The sequence below is a fragment of the Perognathus longimembris genome, chromosome 5 (assembly GCF_023159225.1).
Source record: "Perognathus longimembris pacificus isolate PPM17 chromosome 5, ASM2315922v1, whole genome shotgun sequence".
NCBI lineage: Eukaryota > Metazoa > Chordata > Mammalia > Rodentia > Heteromyidae > Perognathus > Perognathus longimembris.
In genome coordinates, this window is record NC_063165.1 from 48,319,484 (window position 1) to 48,340,883 (window position 21,400).

Genomic DNA, 21,400 nt, shown 5'->3' on the forward strand with positions numbered 1-21,400 from the left:
ATCTGCCATAGATATCAGTATCAACACTCTAGCAGAATGATGGAAATTCTTCTATAAATAGCTCATTTGGCAACAATCATTAACATGTGGCTTGTAAGTCCTAAGCTTTATTGGTGTTCTAAGTCACTTGAATGCTTCTTTTCTCTCTCTCTCTCTCTCTCTCTCTCTCTCTCTCTCTCTCTCTCTCTCTCTCTCTCTCTCTTCACCCCTGGCTATTTTTTCTCATTCTAGTAATAGCTAACATTTATTCTAAATCCCTACTCTTTCAAATTTGGTTTGCTATTTAATAATTGTCAGTGTTCAAATGTCTGTACAATGTTTGATGTAACAACCATGATATCTCAATGTCAAATAAATTTCTTAACTAAAATATTCTAGCCATAGGAAATCTTAAAAATTACAATGTCTGTGTATATTTTAGTTGCAGAGAAACATGATAGAGTGAAGAACAAAAGAATTTCAAACTTAAGGACATATTGTGTCAGGAGGGTGAAGTAGAATGATCCACAAGTTCAGAGTGAATGAAACAATATAAAAGTTTACAATTGTGTAAAGAACTCTTTCTGTATTTTTTCAGTGCTGTGCCTTTTATATTCTATTGGCTGCATTTAAAAGAACAATTTTGTTTTTTAAATGTCAGTATTTACAATATGCCAGAAATTACATCTTTTGCAGCTCTTTAAACTATGATGAAAAATTTCAGATGTCAACGTAAAAGTAGGGTGCAACTTCAAAATCTGAAAGGATTTCTTTAATCCTTTCAGAAAATGTGTGGTAAAAAGCATGTAACAATAATAACAATAATAAAAGCCACTGCTCTGCTGCACAGTCTTCCCATAAAAGAATGAGCAGAAATATGTATGGTGCTGCCTGAGAGCTGAGGGCTGAAGGCCTCGTCTGTAGGAGGCAGGATGTTGCAAGGCACTGGCTTTACCTTGGCACCATAGACTGCTTCTTTCGGGGCTTGAGGTAGGCAGACACAAATGTATCAGACGCCTCCCTAAGAGGAAATGGAAAGGCAAAGATCTTAGGTTGAGCCAACCTTGCACCCCCTGCTTGACCAGGGTATTTATGTGGAGGAAGAAGTTGCAAGAGAAACATAAGTTGCTTTCTCTCCCCACCTCTCCTCTTTGTCCATGTTTCAGCCCAAATCTCACAGAAAACCAGTCTGATTGCCTAAGCTGATTTTGTACTGGGCTTTTGGGCAGAGTCCATTATTCATACCAGGGCAGATCGTTTATGCATTGTGATTTTTGCCTGGTGGATGGGGGCTCATGCAGTGGTGGTGGGAAGACTGTTTCAGAAATGTGGAAATAATAGACTTGACAGTAACTGAGAGGCCCATCCCCCAGAGCGTCTATTGGGCTGAGTAGAAGTCTGGTCTTACCCATGCTTGCTTATCTCAAACTCCTCCCATAAATTAAGTATAAAGCAGCTTCTATACCATTATATAGGGACCATGTTTCTATGTAGACATTAAAGCAAAGATCAAGAGAGCACAGGAAATTTCCTCTTTCTCTTCTGCCTTAAGCAAGAGAAGGGACTTCACACCTTTGCGTAGACCACAGATGCTGGTGGCATCTGGAGCAAGAGGGGCCATAGAGGAATTTCACAAACCCTGGGCCTTTCCCTAATAACTACAACAGGGAAAGGATGGAAGAAAGGGTTATATATCCTAGGATTCCAATTGGGAATCAGGTCCTAATTGCTGGTCTAATCCTCCAAGTTCCAATCTCAAAAGTCTCAGGGTACTTTCTTTTTTGAAGCCAAATCCTTTAAGTCTGTACTCTAATTCAGTTAATCAGTCACACTTTAGCTAAAATCTAGGCTTTCCAACTGGTATTTTAAAGAACAGAGACCCAAAACAAAACAACAATAACAAAAACCCCTAAGACATAAAAATAGACAAGACTTTTTGGTAAAAGCAGAGGAATGGTGGGAGGAGCCTCAAGAGACGTGTAACCATGTGCCTGGGGGAGGGGAGGAGTATAAGGAGTTCCTGGAGAGGAAGGAAGCAATCACCTCAGATGATACTTCCTCTTGTTTTTCTAGAATAAGTAGTGCTGCCACTGAAAAAAGATAAAACTCAAAAAAAAAAAAAACACTGCAAGATACAATGTGATATGACAATAAGTTGAGCAAATCTAGCAAAATTTGAAATATGGCCAGGAGCCAGTGGCTCATGCCTGTAATCCTAGCTGCTCAAGGGGATAAGATCTGAGGATCAGGGTTCAAAGCCAGCCTGGGCAGGGAGATCTGTGAGACTCTTATCTCCAATTAACCAGCAAAGAAACTAGAAATGTAGCTGTGGCTTAAGTGTTAGAGCACTAGCTTTAAACAAAAGAATCTAAGGTATAGCCTAAGTCCTGACACACACACACACACACACACACACGAAGTATGTATACTTGTAGTCATTTTACTTTCCAGAATTTATTCTGCCATTATAGATGTATATAGAAGAACAGGCTTTCTAGCATCATTTGTAACATGAGATTGAAACATTCTAAAGGTTTACCATTAGGAGTTTGGTTAAGTAAGTGGTGGGGTCATGTTTAGGGACAAGACAGTTATAGTACACTCTGAGGACAGATTGGGAAATAGAACACCTGGTGTGGAACAGCTGTATAGTGAACATGCTCAGAAGACATGCTTGGGCAAAGTTAAAAATCAATGTGGCACCAGTGACTCATGCCTGAATTCCTTGCTACTTGGGAGGCTGAGATCTAAGGAACATGGTTCATAGCCAGCCCTGGCAGGAAAGTCTGTGAGACTCTTATCTCCAATTAACCATGGAAAAGCTGGAAGTGGATCTGTGGCTCAAGTGATAGAGCACTAGTCTTGAGCAGAAATAAAACCAAAACACCTCAGAGATAGAGCCCAGGCTTGGGGTTCAAGCCCCAGGATCAGTACACACACACACACACACACACACACACACACACACACACACACACACATACACACACGAGAGAGGGGGGGGGAGGGAGAAATCAATGTAGGGTTAAAAGCTGATGCCAAGTAGCAACATATAAGAATAAAAGTTCTGAAATATTATCCCAATGATAAATTATTCTTATATGATTCTTATAATTTTGTTATTAAGATTGCTAAGGGTCAAAGTTTTAGTTGGACGTTATTGTACAGCTACATAATTGCTTGGTGTGGTCAGCTGCAAGATAGCTCTTGTGGTCATCGACTGCATAAGAAACAGATCCCCACTTCCACCGTGAACAGAAGAGAAGCCACATGATCTTTGCATATTACATTGTCCTATACTTCTTTCTGTTCTGTATTCTTTGTACATTCCTTATGATGGATGGATCAAAGAGATTTAATCATGGATATTGCACATGATTTGGTAATATTTTCTGCTTATGAAATGTTGGAGTAGAAATGCTGATATCCTATTTTTAATTCATTTTCATAAAATATGAATTCTCCAAATATGATTTATTCTGGAAAGACTCATAACCTAAATGGAATTAAACACACCAAATTAAATGTAATTCTTAAAAATTATTACTTGATGTAATGAATGTAAAATAGACAACAATTCAGTTGACAAATATAAGAATTATGATTTAATCAAATCACTATTGTTCTGCCTTGGATAATTGAAAATTATTTAACATATTGGCTCACAAAGATTGTAGTGTTCTTTCTGAAGTTATCTAGGTAACAGTTTCTTAATATTATTTTTCCCAATTAAGTTTCAATTTGAAAGTGCTTAATTAAATGTTTTTTTCTCATTCTTTTTTTTGTGCCAGTATTAAGGCTTGAACTCAGGGCTTGAGCACTATCTCTGAGCTTTTGTGCTCAAGGCTAGCACTCTACCACTTGAGCCACGGCTCCACCTTCTGCTTTTTGGTGGTTAATTGGAGATGAGAATCTCCCAGACTTTGCTGTCTAGGCTGGCTTCAAACCTTGATCCTCAGATCTCAGCCTCCTGAGTAGCTAGGATTACAAGTGTAAGCCATGGGCATCTATAGCTACTTAATTAGATTTTAGCATAAAAATTGCTAGTTTCACAATCAGATTGTGGCATTTTACTACAATACTGAACATGCATCTGTAGTTTGACTGACTGGTAAAACGTTAATGAAGCATAAAATATTTTCATTTCAAGATTTGCCAAGATATTTTTATTGTATATCACCTATTAATATATCTAGGTAGCATGTCTTGCTCATATTACTAATGTTGATGTGTTGATTTGATACAAGGATAACCTTTATAACTGTAACTGTAGATTGTGCACAAGCTCAGGATATTATAAAAGACATTGAAGTAGGCAGTCAGCTATTTGGATTTCCACAAGCTGAGAGTCAAGACAAATTTGCAGATTTTGGGGACTGAATATCAAGGCCAAAGTGAAATTCTGTGGAATCCTATGTACACATGTACATACATACAGATGGTTCACGATACATAATGGTTTAACAGTGTTTTCATTTTGCAGTTGTATTAGGCAATATGAATTGAATAGAAACAATACTTTGGATTTGGGTTCTTTTCCCTGGCTAGCAGTAAGCAACATGTGACTCTCAAAATATAAGCAGTGGCGCCAACAGCTCCAGACACCCATCCATCCACATGATATTCTCAGTACTTCAATAGAAAGAAAGTTTTGTGTTGGTGGTGTTGACTGCATGCTTAAGGTAAATAGACTAAGCTATAATATTCAGTAAGATAAGAATGTGAACTGGATTTTTCACTTACATTACAATGCTTTCAATTTGTCTTGTGTTTAGGGGATGTTACTCCATCATACGTGGAGAAGCAGCTTTGCATATAGTGCTGCGTACATATGTTGCCTTATCTACCCCAGCTGCCACAAGGACTAGAGACTGGGGGTTAGGAATCAACAATGGGAAATTATGTATATATGTCAAAAGAAAGTATTTATGAATATAGTCGCCATAAAGAAGTGATAAACATTTGAAAAGATTGTAATGTTTACCAGAATTTGAACATTACATATGTACATGTGTCAAAAAAAACCCCACATGGCACCTCATACTTTGTATGTCTCAGTAAAATAATTTTTATAAATAGGAGACTGGAGCCAGGCACCAGAGGTTCATACCTGTAGGTAATCCTAGCTGCTTGGGAGGCTGAGTTTGAGTCAATCGTGGTTCAAGGCCCACCTGGGAACCCAGAAAACTTCACAAGATCCCTTTCTCAACTCACAGCTAGGTGCAATGGTATGCCTTGTCAACCCAAGATACATGCAGACTGAAATCAGGAAAATCACAGTTCTAGACCCACCAAAGCTGAAAAGTACTTGAGACTTCATCTCCACAAAAAGAACCTGGATGTCCACCTGTGAGTCCAGCAGCTACAAGAAACCTAAAATTGGCAGATAGTAGTCTAGGTGCTCTCCTAGAGTGAGGTGAGATCCTAGACTAAATATAATCAGTGAAAAAGAACCGCAAGTCTGTCTTTGTGGCAGAACACCTGCCTAGAAAATAGCAAGCACAGAGACTGAGTTCCAATCGCCCAGTACTGTAAAAAAAAAAAAAAAAAAAAAAGACAAAAAAGTTTTGCTGTATATATTGTGTGTATATCTGTTTTACTGTATATTATATACTATTTGATTTAGTCTTTTGCATGTAATACTTCCAAATAGTCAGCATTTTCTCATATGTACCCTACCCTCTAAAAGATTAAATACCATTATGCTCACTTAGAAGATTAGCAGAGGGCTGGGAACGTGGCTTAGCGGTAGAGTGCTTGCCTAGCATGCATGAGGCCCTAGGTTCAATTCCACAGCACCACATACAGAAAAAGCCAGAAGTGGCACTGTAGCTCAAGTGGTAGCATGTTCGCCTTGATCAAAAAGAAGCCAGGGACAGTGCTCAGGCCCTGAGTCCTCGCCCTAGGACTGGCAAAAAAAAAAAACAAAAAAGATTAGCACAATATAAAGCGAACAGAAGTTATGAACTTATGTTCAAGGAAGGCAATACTCAAGGCTGAAGTTGTTATGCAAGACTTGAGAGCTACCTGGTCACATCTAGGAAAGCTGTGAGCCCAGGTGCCTATGTCTGTGCTTTATTTCATACACACACAAAAGAAAAGGAAACATCTAAATAAGTCATGCAACAATCCCAAAAAGGGTTAGCTGAAGCTTACACATAGGTTTTCTAGTCCCCACACCTGGTTCCTCCAATTTCTGAATCTTTGTGAAATCCCTTGGGTGGGGAGGTTTAACCCATGTCCATCTACCACAGGACTATTGTTACTTCGGCTGTGTCTTCGTGGTTCGTGGACAAGTGGTCCTCCTTGTCTTTTTTTTTTTTTTTTTTTTTGCCAGTCCTAGGCCTTTGGACCTCAGGGCCTGAGCACTGTCCCTGGCTTCTTTTTGCTCAAGGCTAGCACTCTGCCACTTGAGCCACAGCGCCACCTCTGGCCATTTTCTATATGTGTGGTGCTGGGGAATTGAACCCAGGGCTTCATGTATATGAGGCAAGCACTCTTGCCACTAGGCCATATTCCCAGCCCTGCTCCTCCTTGTCTTTAGGTTTCACATCCACAGACTCAACCAACCAGGGATGGAGAATATTTTGGGGAAAATTGTATCTCTACTGAACTTGTAAAGACTCTTTCCCTTGTCATTATTCCCTTAACAATATGGGACAACAACTATTCCGATAGCATCCACAGTACATGAAGTATTTTAGGTAATCTAGAGATTGTTTAAAGCAAACACGAGGATGTGCCTAACTTACATGCAAATATAAGTTCACTTTATATAAAGAACGTGAACATCCAGACTGTGGAATTCACAAGGTGGGGGTGGGGAATGGGTCCTAGAACCAATTCCTCAAGAATACTGACATATGGCTGTATTATGAGTTGGGATTATAGCTACATCCTAGTTTTATTGGAAACAGTGACAGGGTTTTTGTTTTCTATTCCCTTTGCTTTGGGGGTGATTTTGAGATAAAGGAGAAGAAATATCTTCACCCTGTCATTCTGGTCTCTGTCTTATAATCATGGTAAGATGATAATGCATTGTAAGATGATAAGATATTTGACTTCCTCTATCCTCTAAATCCTCTGCAATGAGGGTTGGGGATATGGCCTAGTGGCAAGAGTGCTTGCCTCGTATACTTGAGGCCCTGGGTTCAATTCTCCAGCACCACATATACATAAAATGGCCAGAAGTGGCGCTGTGGCTCAAGTGGCAGAGTGCTAGCCTTGAGCAAAAAGGAGCCAGGGACAGTGCTCAGGCCCTGAGTCTAAGCCTCAGGACTGGCCAAAAGAAAAAAAAAAATCCTCTGCAATGAATATGTATGATTTTACTAATAAAAAAGCATAGCCAAGAGCCAGTGGCTTGTGCTTTTAATCTTACTCGGGAGGCTGAGATCTGAGGATCCAAAGCCAACCCTGGCAGGAAAGATTCACGAGACTCTTATGTCCAATCAACCAGCAAAAAACTGGAAGTAGAGCTGTGGTTCAAGTGGTAGAGCACCAACTTTGATTGAAAGAAAAAAGCTGAAGAACAATGCCTAGGCTCTGAGTTCAAGCCTCAGTACTGGTATGCACATGCATACCAACTACCACACACCCCCTACACACATTATTTAAGTACAAGAGTCCAAGAAGGCTTGGAGCTCCCATTCCCACAACTTGTCTACTCTCCCTAAGCCAGCTGCACCAAGGAAGCCCATTCCGTTTTCAGACATCAGTCTCCCAACACTCACTGAAATGCTATGCCCTCCTGGTCAGGGGAGCAGTTTTAGGGCCCACAGCTCTGGGCTGAGGCTAGTCAATAAACAGCCCTTGCCAACCATGCCTGCTCCTGTGTGGGCAGTGTGGCTCCTCCCAAGCATTCTGAATGCTTGTGCCTCCAAAGCCACACACACGCGCACACACACACACACTGTGTGTGTGTGTTAAGAACCCAAGGATTTCATTTCTGGTGATACCATTACCTGGAATCCTCCATGATCATTTGCCTTAGACCCGTCCATTCCTTCCACTTAGACAGAACCAGTGACCTTCCATAGGCAGACACCCTGTATCCAGGAACACTATTGAACTTCATTGGCTCTACCAGGATCAAGGGAATCTGAGACTACAGGATTAAAATGCCTCATAAGCCCCCATAAGCTGTAGACTTAGAGAACTGATGGGACCCAATCAGGAATCCCAGACTCCAAATATTCACAGGCATGAGCTCTGATTGGGCTCCACCTTGGCCTAGGGACACGGACATCTTAGTTGTCTCAGGTGAGCGCCAAGATATCAGGATCTGTTCATCCTTCTCCTACTTTCTAGGCACCTTCAGGTTTCAAGTACTTCTACTCTCCAAGATTCTTCTTTCCTCTACTGCTCAGATCATACAGGCTTTATAGCATACCTACAACTAAACTCTGCTGGGAATCTTACAAAAATTGATCTGCCCAATTAAGTTAGGAAATTGCTCTCTCAGATTAACATGTCCATCAATCTTGTCTAAAATGGCAGCATTGATTTGGTGGGCTGAAGCTTTGAGGTTATTTTTATTTAATTCAGCAGAAACCACATTAGACCTCCCCCACCTCACAGGTTCACTCATTTTTCAATCTGGTTTTATTAAACAGCATCCAAAATATCTCATAAATTACTCTCATCAATACTCTTCTGCTAGATTCCTCCATCTTCAACCTAAAGCTGTTGCCAGGAACCATTGCTTTGGGAACAGGTACAAATCGCTCCTGCTATGTTGCCTTTGGTGTACCTTGTGCCCCCACTTACAAATCTATTTATCCCCAACTTCTTTTCTGAAAAGTGAGTAGGGCAAAATGTACATCCATGTATATATAAACTCACACATGGAATGATATCCTCTATTAAAGTCAGACTCAACTTGGATCATTTCCTCCACCTTGCGAAACCATCTGTTACCTCAGGGTGTTGCTCTGATGGACGAGATTGTGCCAAGAGGGGCCCACACACATATGCATCAAGACAGTTACATTCAGAGACTGGATATCATCTTTAATTAATAATGCCACAGCTTAACATCCTTTCTGTTGCTGCAGCAGATGGTGTGTGTGTGTGTGTGTGTGTGTGTGTGTGTGTGTGTGTGTGTGTGTGTGTGTGTTCCTGAATGGATGAGGGGCCAGCAAAATCTCCCAGGCAGGAGGTCTCAGCCAACAACTCTGGTGAGCAGCAACTAGAAGAGGGTCTCCATTGAGAAATGGAGGCCAGGCTCTGCCGCCTATGGTCTTAGCCTTCCTTCCTCCTGGGTTATCTTCCAAGCATTTGGAGGGTGAGGCTAATGTTTGTTCCAGGCCAGATGAAAGGGCTTCTTGGCAAAAAATGAGTCTCATCTCCAGTTCCCAATACTCAATTCCTCTGACTAGAGGAGTTTCCTTGGGTGAAATAAGATTGCTAGAAAGAGGTGGACAACCTGGATCAGCATCAGTCCCCTATGTCACATGGCTCAGCACCACAATGGTCCATCTCTGGGCAGAAATCCAGAGCTTCGGAGCCATTTATTTAGTTCCATCAGAGACCAGCTGGACCCACCTCAGGCTTTTCTTGGGATCAGCCAGAGATGGGTGGATTTGGCTGGTGGTGCCCTTGGAAGTCATTTCCAACCTCAATCGAAGAGCCTGCCCTCCTGTCAACTCTACTCTCCAATTCCTCACAGGCCCAGAAAGTTCACAGCTCAGGTGTGGCAGGGGAGGGTCAGCCTGATGGTGGGTCACAAGGAGGCCATGAGAGACCTGGGCCAAACTGGGTCCACAGCCATGTACCAGCCTGAAGTCAGCCCTCTCCCCCATGGTCACCACTGGCCAGAGCTCTCTGAGGCGATGGGATGGCAATAAGCCAGGCAACAAGTTGTCAGAGGGAGAAAACCAAAGTGACTCCACTGTCCGATCTTCATTGCTCTGTGCCTTGGGAAGGCAAGGAGCCCAATCCCAGAATGGTGGGATCAGCTGTTGGGGAAGCACCGCTGTCCAGGTGAGGCCTCGGATCGAAAGCTGGGCTTGTTCAGCGGGCTGGGGTAGTAGGTGGTTGTGTATACATTGGTCTGCTGCAATGGATAGAAGTTGGCTCTGTCGTCAGGAATCAGATTATTCTTATTCAGGGTCTGTAGGGGGAAGAAGCCACAGAAAAGGGAATGAGGGGAGAGATGGAAAAGGGGGCTGGCCTGGGCAAAGAGTCCAGTAGCCAGTTAGTGAAGGAACATTCCAGATGCCATTCCATTATGCCACCTTAGGGCCAGGGCACTACTCTTCACCCTGCTCTGTGCTAATATAAGAGGGTTCCCACCTTGAACTCCATGGGTGTGTACTTCTCATTCTTAGGGGTGCCTCCACCCTTATAGTGCAGGTGGTTAGGGGTGGCAGGATGGACAACCGTGGACTCCTGAGACTGGCGCTGGCAGTGCTGGCAAGACAGGTACACTGCCAAGGTCAGGAGTCCAGAGCCAAGGAAGCAGGAGATGCCTGTGGCCACCAGGTGAATAAGATTGAATCCTGGAAGAGGACAGACAGCTGGTAACGAGGAGCCTCTGTGAAGAAGGTGGGTTCTTGAATGCCTCCCAGCCTCCCAGCCTCCCACAGACAGCAAGAGGAGTGTCTGGGACATGAAGAGAAGACAGGGCTTTGGGCCACCAAGAGAAACAGGGAAGTTGGGTAGTCTGTCACCAGGGCCTCTCTCACAGGACAACCTGTGGCTTGAGTCAGAGTGGCAATCAGATGGCTGATGGCTCAGCTGGGGAACTGAGATCTCCCTGCACGCAGCCCCAAAGCAGTGAGGACCCACTCCCCACCAAGGGTTGGCTGTCTGAAGGGGAAGTGAGAACTCAGACTTTGGAGGGGTGGAGCATGGGTAGGAGGATGGCCTCAGGAGTGGCTCTTGTTACCTGCACAGCTGGTGGCCTCCTCTACGCTGGAGGCAGGCAGGATGACTGCAGGAAGACAAGTGGAGAGAGTGTTAGGATAGTATGGAGAGGACCCCTGTGGTCTGCAGAACCCCTGGGTCAGCACTGAGTTGCAGATGTGGGCCTTTCCTCTCCTATGCCTATTGGCAGACCCCTCTTTTATGAAGGGCCCTGCCTCCATGAAGGACAGCCCATTCATTAGGTAGGGTCCCCAAGCTCCAAGTGTGTGCAGGAGTAAAGATGTGACTTTTGTCTGTCCTTCTGCACTGGGACCCCAGCCGGGAGACGCAAGTTTCCAGAAGGGAAGGATGTTAGTTAGAAGCAGGACAAGTTGGTGAGAAGCTACTAACAGAGGGGCTTACCAGGAATCTCACTGTATGGGCAGGGGCGGCTCTGGCTGCTGTTGCCAGCACAGGCCCCGGGTCCAGGGACGAGCTCCTCACAGTGCCGGCTCCGGCTTTGGGTTCCATCCTCAGTGCAGACACCCCACTCAGACCACGGTGACCAGCCTTCTGCGGGTGGTAGATTGAATGAAGTCGAGTGCCTCAGGCTCCCTCCTGGGGACCAGAGGCTCCACGATGCTCCCCGGCCCTAGTGGATGCACCCAGTACCTGGGCAGGCCTGCGTGGCACATAATGCTTCCTCCGTGTGCAGCCCCAGACAGATGTCCTCACCTGGGGAGGGCGCCGGGCTGGTGCAGGAACGAGTGCGTTGATAGTGGCCCCCACCGCAGGAGGCTGAGCACTGGGACCACGCGGTCCAGCAGGACCAAGCACCCCGCACTGCAAGTGGATGGCATGAGGAGAGCTGCCCTGGACCCCATCCCCACTCAACAGACCACAGTAAGGGGGGCGGGGGGCACATCCCAGGAGAAACCGAGTTCTTCGGCTAGCCCACTCAGGCACAGAAAACAGTGAGGCAGACTTAAGAAATGCTCTGCCCCACCAGAGTAGCCGACCTCCTCCACGGTCAGGGGCTCAAACCTTAACAATCCCAGCTACTCAGGAGGCCGAGATTGGGGGATCCTGGCTCAGAGGTAGTATGGGAAGGAAAACCTGTAAGATTCTTTTTTCCAATAGCCACTCCACTCCACCCCCCCAAAGCAAGAAGTGGAGCTGTAGCTCAAGTGGTAGAGCACTAACCACCCTTGAGCACCAAAGCTCAGGGACAGCGCCCAGGCCCTGAGTTCAAGCCCCAGGTGCACATTTAAAAAAAAAAAAAAAAAAAAAAAGGATTGCCCTGGAGTCCCTGGCACAAAGTTGGCAGGGAGCTGAGGTCCCGGGGCCAGGCCTGTGCGTCCCGGGGGCACAGGGTTACCTGGGCAGGCCTGTGGGTTGCAGTCCTGATAGTCGGCGGCGTCGCCCACGCAGGGCAGACCCCCGTTCCGGGGTTCGGGGTTGGTGCACGTTCTCTTGCGGACGCGGAAACCCAGTTCGCAGTCCCGGGAGCAGGACGACCAGGGACCCCAGGGGGCCCAGCCTCCGTTCAGCGTGTGCGGGGAAGTGCTGCCGCTGCGCAGGAGATCCTCCACCAGGCCTGGGGAGGACAGCGGAGCAGAGCGATGGCGAGGCGGGGGGGGGGGCTCACCTAAAGATCCCCTTCATTCCCGCTCCCCAAGGCCCGCGCAGAGAGGGCGGGAGGGGAGGCGGGTCCTGTGCTGCGCCTGCCCGTACCATCGGTGTCGCAGGCTCCCGAGCCGTCCGGCGGGCAGGTTCGGGTCTCGATCCTCCTCTTTCCAAACTGCAGGCCGTGGGGGTCGGGCAGGGGCGCGCGGCAGGTGAAGCGGAAGCGCTGCTCTTGCCGCGCGCCGCCGCGCGTCACGTTCACGGGCAGCCAGGGCGTCCAGGGCGTGTTGCGCCGCACCTCGGGGCAGCCCTCGGGGTTGCACGTCTTGAACTCCTTGGTGGCGTGGGGGGTGGGCGTGGGCGTGGTTTCAGAGCCCCGCGGCGCCCAGGCCCGCCCTGCCCGAGCCCTCCCCCCCACCTTCCCACTGCCCCCTCCCGGGGACCCTCACCACGCCGCAGCCCGGGCACGAGTTGCCATTCTCACAAGCCCGGCGTCGAGACTGCACGCCGCCCCCACAGTTGCTGCTGCACTTGCTCCAGGAACCCCATGTGGCCCAGAAGATGGGCACCGGGCAAGGCGTGTTTTCATTACAGAACCTGGGGTGGGGTGGGGGAAAGGAGCAGCGTCACTCTAGGGAGGCATAGATCCCCGTCTAGGGGTCTCCAGGCTGGCCAGTCCAGCCAGGGCAAGTCCCCTGGGTCACCCTGAGAACTCACGTTTTCGAGGCGGCCCTGGAAGTCGGGGATCCCCCCCACCCACCCCCAGACACAGGAGCTAGCTCACCGCTCCTCCCTGCTCTTGCCCACGCAGATGCGGCCCCCATGGCGGGGCACAGGGTTGCTGCAGCTTCGCTGGCGGACCTGGAAGCCAATCCCACAGGAGGTACTGCATTGGGCCCACGATGACCACGAGGCCCACGCCCCATTCCTGGTGGGGTGGGAGGGGACAGAGACAGATGCCCCTCTGAGCCCTAGCTTCTGAGATCTGTTCTGCATCTGGGCAGATGGCTTTTTGTATTGTTTTCAGGAAGGACCAGATAGTAGCAGAAAAAAAAAAAAAAAAAGCAACTCCTAACCAGGCCCTCATCTCAAACAGACTTGTGCATTTGTCCATCCCTTTCTGTTTATTCATGCCTCAAATATGTACTGAGAGCCTTTTCCCTCAGTCAGGCTGTGCACAGGGCTAAGGACACACTATTCAGAGGAGGAGGGCCCAGGCACCTTGCCAACGTGCCACCTGCCTTTCCCTTCTTTCCTTAGCCAGTACTTAACACTCAGCCTTGAGCATTCATATGTAAATACTACTCTCTTGTTCACTTTGACTCAAGTGATCAGAATTGGGCTCTATAACTTACTGGCATATTTATCTTTAAGACTAATGATTGCATTCCTGCCCCTTGAGGCTGTTGTGAGGGCTCTATTAGTGAATATATATGAAACAACAAAAGATGGTTCAAAATTAGGAGTTGGTTCTTATGACCATTGAGCAGTGTGCAAGCGCTCTGCACAGCTATCTCCTTTCATCTTCTGAATCACTCTCAGTTTGGTACTGTAACACACACTTAGAGAAACACAGAATGGTTAGGTGCTGGCCAAGGTCATGCTTGTAGGCTGTGTAATAGAGGACTGCCACCATCCCATGCCTGAACCTCAAGTCTGGACTGCCAGGCTGATTGTAGCTAGTCTGGAAGAGATTACCATGCCTGCCCAGCCTTTCTTCTTTGCATCAGTGCATTGCATCAATGCCCCGTGAGGCAGAAACTTCTCTCACGTTCATGTGGAAACTCCTAGGTGCATGTTTCCCGCCTCAGACATTAGGCACTTGTCTAGTGCCCAGCACTTCCCAGAGGCTGTTTCCCATTCCTCAGTTTAAACATCTGAGTGGGGGATGCCCTACTTCCCCAATTCTCCCCCTACACCTTGGGAAGACACCCATCCAAGCCCCGTTCTCACCTACCTGGAGCAGTTGGCGATGTGGATGGCTGGGCCCATGCACTCCAAGCCCCCACAGCGGGGCCGGGGAGAGTCACAGGATCTGGCTCGGCACAGGCAAGAGCCTGAGTTGTCTCCATCTATGTGCTCACATGGTTGCCATGATGACCATGGGCCAAAGCCTCCATCCCGGGTCACATTCCGAACCTGCAGACCCACATATGGGGCAGGGCCCCTGTCATATGGGACAGGGACAGTGGTGGACCCCAGAGAGGGGCTTGGGGAGTTTTGATGAGGAGTTATGGCTAGGATTGAAGGAAAGGGTCTGAAGAGGAGAGGGATATGAAGGGGTTCTCACGGGACAGGCTGTGATGTTCTGGGTCCAGAGGCTCATGTTGGTACTGTCCTCGAGCGAGCTGCAACGCTGCTGCTTCCCATCCCAGCCGCAGTATGGGTCTCGTGCTCCTAGGCATGTCCTGCCAAGATGGAGGTCCTGAGACTTATCCAAGCCTCAGCTCCCAGCCTCAGCTTCATCTCAACAACATACCTGGACATACCTCTCTGGGTACCTCTTCCTGTCCAGTTGGCCCTCCCTAACTCACGGTATGTCTGGTAATGAATGCAGCATCCAGTGAATTGTGCGCATCATTATCTCCCATTGTATGGAGGAAACCCAGAGAGCTGACCAAGATCTCAAACCCTCCAGAAACTAACTATACTTTAACCAAGAGACTGACCTGCTTTCCCCAAGAATGAGCACTTCATAGTCTTTATCCAAGGCCACATGAAAAATTCAAAGAGCTTCTGCTTGTTAGATCCTCTGATTACAAATGGAGAACACCTTAAAAGTGGTTCTTAGCTGGGTGCTGGTGGCTCATGCCTATAATCCCAGCTACTCAGGAGGCTGATGTGTGAGGATCGTGTTTGAAACAAGCCCGGGCCTAAAGGTCTATGAGACTTTTATCTCCAATTAAACACACACACACACGCACACACATACACAGAGCCAGAAGTGGTAAGGCACTAGCCTCCAGCACAAAAGTTTAGGGACAGTGCCCAGACCCTGAGTTCAAGCCCTGTGACTGGCACAAAAGGGAGGGGGAAATTCTTGCCCCTGGCTCACATGTGAATCACCAGAAACTCCTTTAAAAATCCTCATACCTGAGCCCACCTGAGCAACAATGGTAGGGTGATTTTTAACAGTTCTGGGCCATTCCAAAGGAAGCCAAGATAATAATCACTGGTGTTTGTAATCCAGGCTTTTTATTGTATAGAGAGGAGAGAAGAGAAGCGGTTTCCTCTGAGATCACACAAATTATGCTAGGCAGAGCTGGGGCCAAACCTGAGCTTCCCATCCATGTTTCAACTCTCACCACCTGCCTTGCAGCTGGAGTCATATCTAACTTCACATGCTGAGTGAATGTGGGCCCACCCCGCAAAACACAGGTCAATGCAAAGATCCTTGGTACAGTGTAAGGTACACAGTGCAAACTGTTCAGTACGGGGGAATAAAGCAGAGTCCAGTGCTTCAGTAGCATAAGAATGAGCTCAGCTGCCAGAAGAAGGTCACATCCCAGGCTCCTCTTCCCTGATCTCACAGTTGGTCTCTCTATAGTGGCCAATGAAAGATAATGGCCCACACATCAATGCATACCCCAGATGCCCTTGCTTCTCACATTCTAGCATTCCTTTCTTCTTTTACTTCTTCTGATTTAATCACATAAGTATCCTTTACATTTTGAAATAAGAAATTTTAATTTCTCCTAGCAGGACTTTAAGGCAGAGGATTACTGGGAAGATGGAGTCACTATTTGCTGTGATTTGTTAAATTTTTAAAAAGTATGCAATCCTGGAGATGGAAGAAGGGACCCTCCAACCCCTAGAGAGCCACTACCCATCTCAGAGGGTGCCCATTCTCTTCTACCCCTTCCTCCAACTTCCACTTCCTTGCCCAGATCTGCTGGAAAGGATATAGAAAGCACAGGGGCATAGGTGTGGAAATATACCTGCAAAAGTGGGGCTGGGCTGCAAAGAAGGAAAGTCCATGTCATATGTGAGCTGGCTGAGGGATTTTCCCCCTGGCCAAAGGGGCCTAGGATGCTGGCAGATGTAGGAGTAGAGACAGGAGCTATGGGGTTTAGCTTTGCACGTCTCCAGGACAGATGATTTCTTTCTCTTGAGACTTCAAGATACTCTCCTGTCAGATGAGTCCTTTATTTTCAGGGAGTTCAACAGGTTATGGGCCCCAGAAAGAAAAGAATTTCTGTGCGAAGCTTTACGATGTCCTGAAGGAGCTAAAGAAAACAATATTGTCCTCTGTCCCAGGCTAACTCATGATCCACCCCTCCACATCCCCTGCCCCCCACATACCCCACCTCATACCACTGGACCTGAAGCTTGGCTCTCCCTCTTGCTTCTCCACCTTTTTCCTTTAGTTTGTTTCTCAGACAGGGTCTAACCATAATTCCCTGGCCTCTGCCTCCTGTGTGGCTGGGACCACGTGCATAGCATGGAACCACCATGGTAGGTTTATTTTTTGGCCAGTCCTGGGCCTTGGACTCAGGGCCTGAGTGAGCACTGTCCCTGGCTTCTTTTTGCTCAAGGCTAGCACTCTACCATTTGAGCCACAGCTCCACTTCTGGCCATTTTCTGTATATGTGGTGCTGGGGAATTGAACCCAGGGCTTCATGTATATATATGAGGCAAGCACTCTTGCCACTAGGCCATATCCTCAACCTGGTAGGTTTATTTTTGTCATTATTATTATTATTTTTTGCCAGTCCTGGGCCTTGGACTCAGGGCCTGAGCACTGTCCCTGGCTTCTTTTTGCTCAAGGCTAGCACTCTGCCACTTGAGCCACAGCACAACTTCTGGCCATTTTCTATATATGTGGTGCTGGGGAATCAAACCCTGGGCTTCATGTATACAAGGCAAGCACTCTTGCCACTAGGCCATATTCCCAGCCCGTAGGTTTATTTTTGAAGTTGAATCTTGCTAACTTTTCCCCTCCCCTGATGCTAGCCTGAAATAGTGATCTCTGCCTTCTGAGTGGCTGGGATTGAAAGCATGTGCCACTGAGTGGCTTAGACCAATGATCAATTATCTTATATAAGTGAAGTGATGCTTGGGGCCTCAGAGGGTGAGCCCCTTAGTGAGGATCAATAAAAACACTGTGGTCTACCAAGGAATCCAAAATACCTGTTGCTAGTGAATCTGCTTCTACATTACTCACTCAAAGAACAATTTGTGCAAGTCATACAATAAAATTGTGCTCCCACTTTCCTCTGGGCTTAACAGTTTGATCCAATGGTGTTTCAACAGCAGAATCTATCAAAGCAGACATCATGGGGCTCAACACAATCCATGTGCACATAAGTTCCCACCAGCATGGCTTTGAGAGTCTGCTGAATAGTAGATGCTTAAGCCAAGAAGACTGCTAGCAGATTCAAGTGAGCAGAAATCAAAACCCATACCTGGGTTTTCCCCCCAACCTCCAAAAAAGGACATCAAACTCAAGAGGCAACTGATAGGGAATTCATAAGCACAGTAAATTAACTAGGTAAGAAGGAACTAGCCATGACTTCTAATGGAGAATAATAAGAGATACAATTCCATCCATCAAAAGCAAGTGCTGACCAGTAAAGAAAATAGTTAAGGACAGAAAATTTGCATCTGGGGCTGGGAATATGGCCTAGTGGCAAGAGTGCTTGCTTCGTATACATGAAGCCCTGGGTTCGATTCCTCAGCATCATATATAGAAAACGGCCAGAAGTGGTGCTGTGGCTCAAGTGGTAGAGTGCTAGCCTTAAGCAAAAAGAAGCCAGGGACAGTGCTCAGGCCCTGAGTTCAAGACCCAGGACTGGCAACAACAACAACAAAAAGTTAATTTGTGCTGGGAATATGGCCTAGTGGTAAAGTGCTCGCCTCGTATACATAAAGCCCTGGGTTTGATTCCTCAGCACCACATATATAGAAAAAGCCAGAAGTGGTGCTGTGGCTTAAGTGGTAGAGTGCTAGCCTTGAGCAAAAAGAAGCCAGGGACAGTGCTCAGGCCCTGAGTTCAAGCTTCAGGACTGGCAAAAAACAAAAAAACAAAAAACAAAACAAAGAAAATTTGCAGCTACTTATGTAAGACTAAAGCAGAAAAGAAGACTCTGGAGGAACCTGAGGTGCTTTGTGTTCCTTACTCCTCAGAGCCTCTCCAGTTCTAGAGCAGTTGTTCCCAGTCTCCATTGCAAATCAGAATCTCCTGGGTACCTCTCAAAACTCTCCAGTGAACAGAACAAAAGGGCCTTGGGGCCTAGGAAAGGCACTAGAATCTTTCAACAGTGCCCCACCCTCACCCTCCAGGACTCCAGTGATGAGCCACAGTTGGGAACTGCTCTTCCAGGGCCACTTTTGTCAGGATCTCAAGCCAAGAGGCAAAGTGCCTTGTTTTTCCAATCGGTGGGAGAATAGGAAAAGGGGAGACAATTGCAGAGTGGAGGCTGGCCGCAAGCTCCCCTTTCAGGCCCTCTGATTATCTCCTGTGTTGTTTAAGTCCTAAAGAAGGAGGGGGAAACCAGACTCTCCTCCCCTGCTCTGGCCTCTGTCTCTGGCCCTGTCAGCCTGAGGTTCCTTTGAGACTCCCTATGGCCAGTACCTATGCTTTCTTGCTGTGACAAACTAAAGGGGATCACTGTCGCGCTGGCTCAAGTGGATCACCCCCTCATCTGCCAAAGGGTACTTCAAAGCTAACAGAACAGGGGGACACTCTTAAGAAAATGAAAGCTCCAGGCTGAAGAGAGTTACAGTTTGCTTTTGACTGTGGAAACCTGAGGCAATTTAGGGTTTTTTTCATAAATGGAGCCACCAGGCCAATAATATATCACCACGTTTTTGTTTTGTTGTTGTTGTTGTTGTTGTTGTTTTACTGTATCGTCTCAAGCAGCCATAACAAAAGTGAACATGTTTATCCCATGGGCTTGAAGGTGGAATACAGATGGATGGTAGAGATGTGAGCAGGCAGATTCCAGCTCCCTGTAGCGACTGTCTCACAATAGGAGCTATCCAGTATAGAAAGGCCATCCTGGGGTTTGAGAGCAAATGGCCATTACTTAACACTGAGGAAGTACAATGGCTTGGTTGAGAGGAGATGCCAAATAAGCAGGGACCTTTCTGCTCTCAGAGCAAGCAAGAGGCTCTGTGAATGAGATGATGTACGTACCGCACCCACCCTGAATGACAGGGCAAAAGGCCTGCTGGACAGAGAAGGGAGATAATTCTTGCATTGAGCATCTGCTTCATGAATCCCAACAATGGCTCATTTCCCTTGGCTCTTCCTCATGTGTGCCTTGCTCTTCTCTGGCCAAACCAGAGTCTTGGCTGTGCCCTGTAATGCTGAGATTTGCCTGGGTGGAAGAAGGCAATTGGAAACAACTCCCTGATCAGAAGAGGATGCTTAATGGTTCCCCTCTGCTTACCTCCCCTCTCCTCATGCCAGCTTTGGAGAGAATGAAGATGGATGCATGAAATATCTCTCTTAGGACACAATAATACCCTGTGGCACACACCTCATGATAGTACAAATTCTTATATATTGTGATGAGCTTCCAGGCACCTAGAATCGATGCTGGCTGCACATACCTGCTTGCGTCATTTTATTAACCTCGCAATAATGTGACTTTGCATTTTATACATTTTGGATCCACCTGGTAAGGTTTTCATTATCCATTCCAAGCTCCTACCTCAAACTCATGAAGCAAGAAAGGACAAAAACATCAGAATACAATCAGTTTCCTGACACCGTGTTCCATGGTAGATGTGCATTGGACACAATATCAACCTCCTTGTTCCCTCTGCAGAACTGTGTTAGGGGCCACCTGCCCATGTCAAGACTGCTAGCCACTGTCCAACTGGTCATAGTAAAACACCATTCCATGCAGCCGGAGACTTCATTCCACTGCGTCACAAGCACTTTAGCGCCCACAGCCACAAAATTGAAGTCAATTTCCTCCTTTGGCATTCTTAGCTGGCCTCCATCTATTTTCCAAATCCATTCCCTATGCCATGCCAGGCAAGATGGTGCACACCTGTAATTCCAGCTGTCAGGAGACTGAGGTAAGTGGGTTGCAAGATAGAGGCCAGCCTGGGCTATATAGCAAGACTTTGTCATGAAAAAATAAAAATATCCAGCCTTTCCCCAGACGTCTTCGGTACTAACCTCCTTTCAAGCCAAATAATTAGTCAACTGAAGGTTCAGTCTTGTACAGGAGGCCACTTTATACTTTGGGCTGGATAAGGCTCCCTGGTGGAGTATAAATAATCCTGGGCCACTGGGTTTGCCTTCAAGGATTTACAACATCTTTGAGAATGAGGCATATGTGAAATGTTTAATAACAACACCAATGTTAAAGAAGAACACAAGAGATGAGGGAAGAGCTGTCCGTAGCTACGAGCCCCATGATTCATTGTCAGGCAGTGCTATCTGCATTCAACGTCACAGACCCTGAGACTCCACAGAGCCCAGGAGGCTGAGCTGCTCTTAAATGTGATTGGAGAGACTAAAAATAAAAAAAAAGGAATAAAGACACTAGCTACTGTTTATGATTTGCTAGACTAGGCATGTCTCAAATACCATCCTCAATCCTTAACAACTCTGCCTAAATTAAACATCATTTGTTCCACCAATTTCCCCCTATTTTCCTCTTAAGAGAACTGAAGCTGGGGCTGGGGATATAGCGTAGTGGCAAGAGCGCTTGCCTCGTATACATGAAGCCCTGGGTTCGATTCCCCAGCACCACATATACAGAAAATGGCCAGAAGTGGCGCTGTGACTCAAGTGGCAGAGTACTAGCCTTGAGCAGAAGGAAGCCAGGGACAGTGCTCAGGCCCTGAGTCCAAGGCCCAGGACTGGCAAAAATAAATAAATAAATAAATAAATAAATAAATAAAATTAGAATAAAAAAAAAAGAGAACTGAAGCTCAAAAAGGTTAAGTAACTTGTTGGAGATAATACAGCTAGGGGAGGATGGACTGG

General features: G+C 46.7%; 2 protein-coding genes across 2 annotated transcripts in view; both read right to left on the minus strand.

Moving 5' to 3' along the window:
- Positions 1-21,400, minus strand: part of Kpna1 (karyopherin subunit alpha 1) — a 596,817-nt gene that overhangs the window by 355,974 nt on the left and 219,443 nt on the right. The window lies entirely within an intron of this gene.
- The window catches only part of Sema5b (semaphorin 5B), a 129,069-nt gene continuing 116,232 nt past the window's right edge, over positions 8,564-21,400 (minus strand). Inside the window, exons 12-22 of the mRNA XM_048346766.1 lie at positions 14,741-14,858; positions 14,408-14,589; positions 13,235-13,378; positions 12,900-13,047; positions 12,559-12,784; positions 12,203-12,421; positions 11,497-11,667; positions 11,248-11,397; positions 10,868-10,912; positions 10,273-10,478; positions 8,564-10,090 (exon numbers count right to left, since the gene is read on the minus strand). Of these exons, the coding sequence (XP_048202723.1) occupies positions 9,932-10,090; positions 10,273-10,478; positions 10,868-10,912; positions 11,248-11,397; positions 11,497-11,667; positions 12,203-12,421; positions 12,559-12,784; positions 12,900-13,047; positions 13,235-13,378; positions 14,408-14,589; positions 14,741-14,858 (1,768 nt within the window). The 3' untranslated portion in view covers positions 8,564-9,931. The remainder of the gene's footprint in view (positions 10,091-10,272; positions 10,479-10,867; positions 10,913-11,247; positions 11,398-11,496; positions 11,668-12,202; positions 12,422-12,558; positions 12,785-12,899; positions 13,048-13,234; positions 13,379-14,407; positions 14,590-14,740; positions 14,859-21,400) is intronic.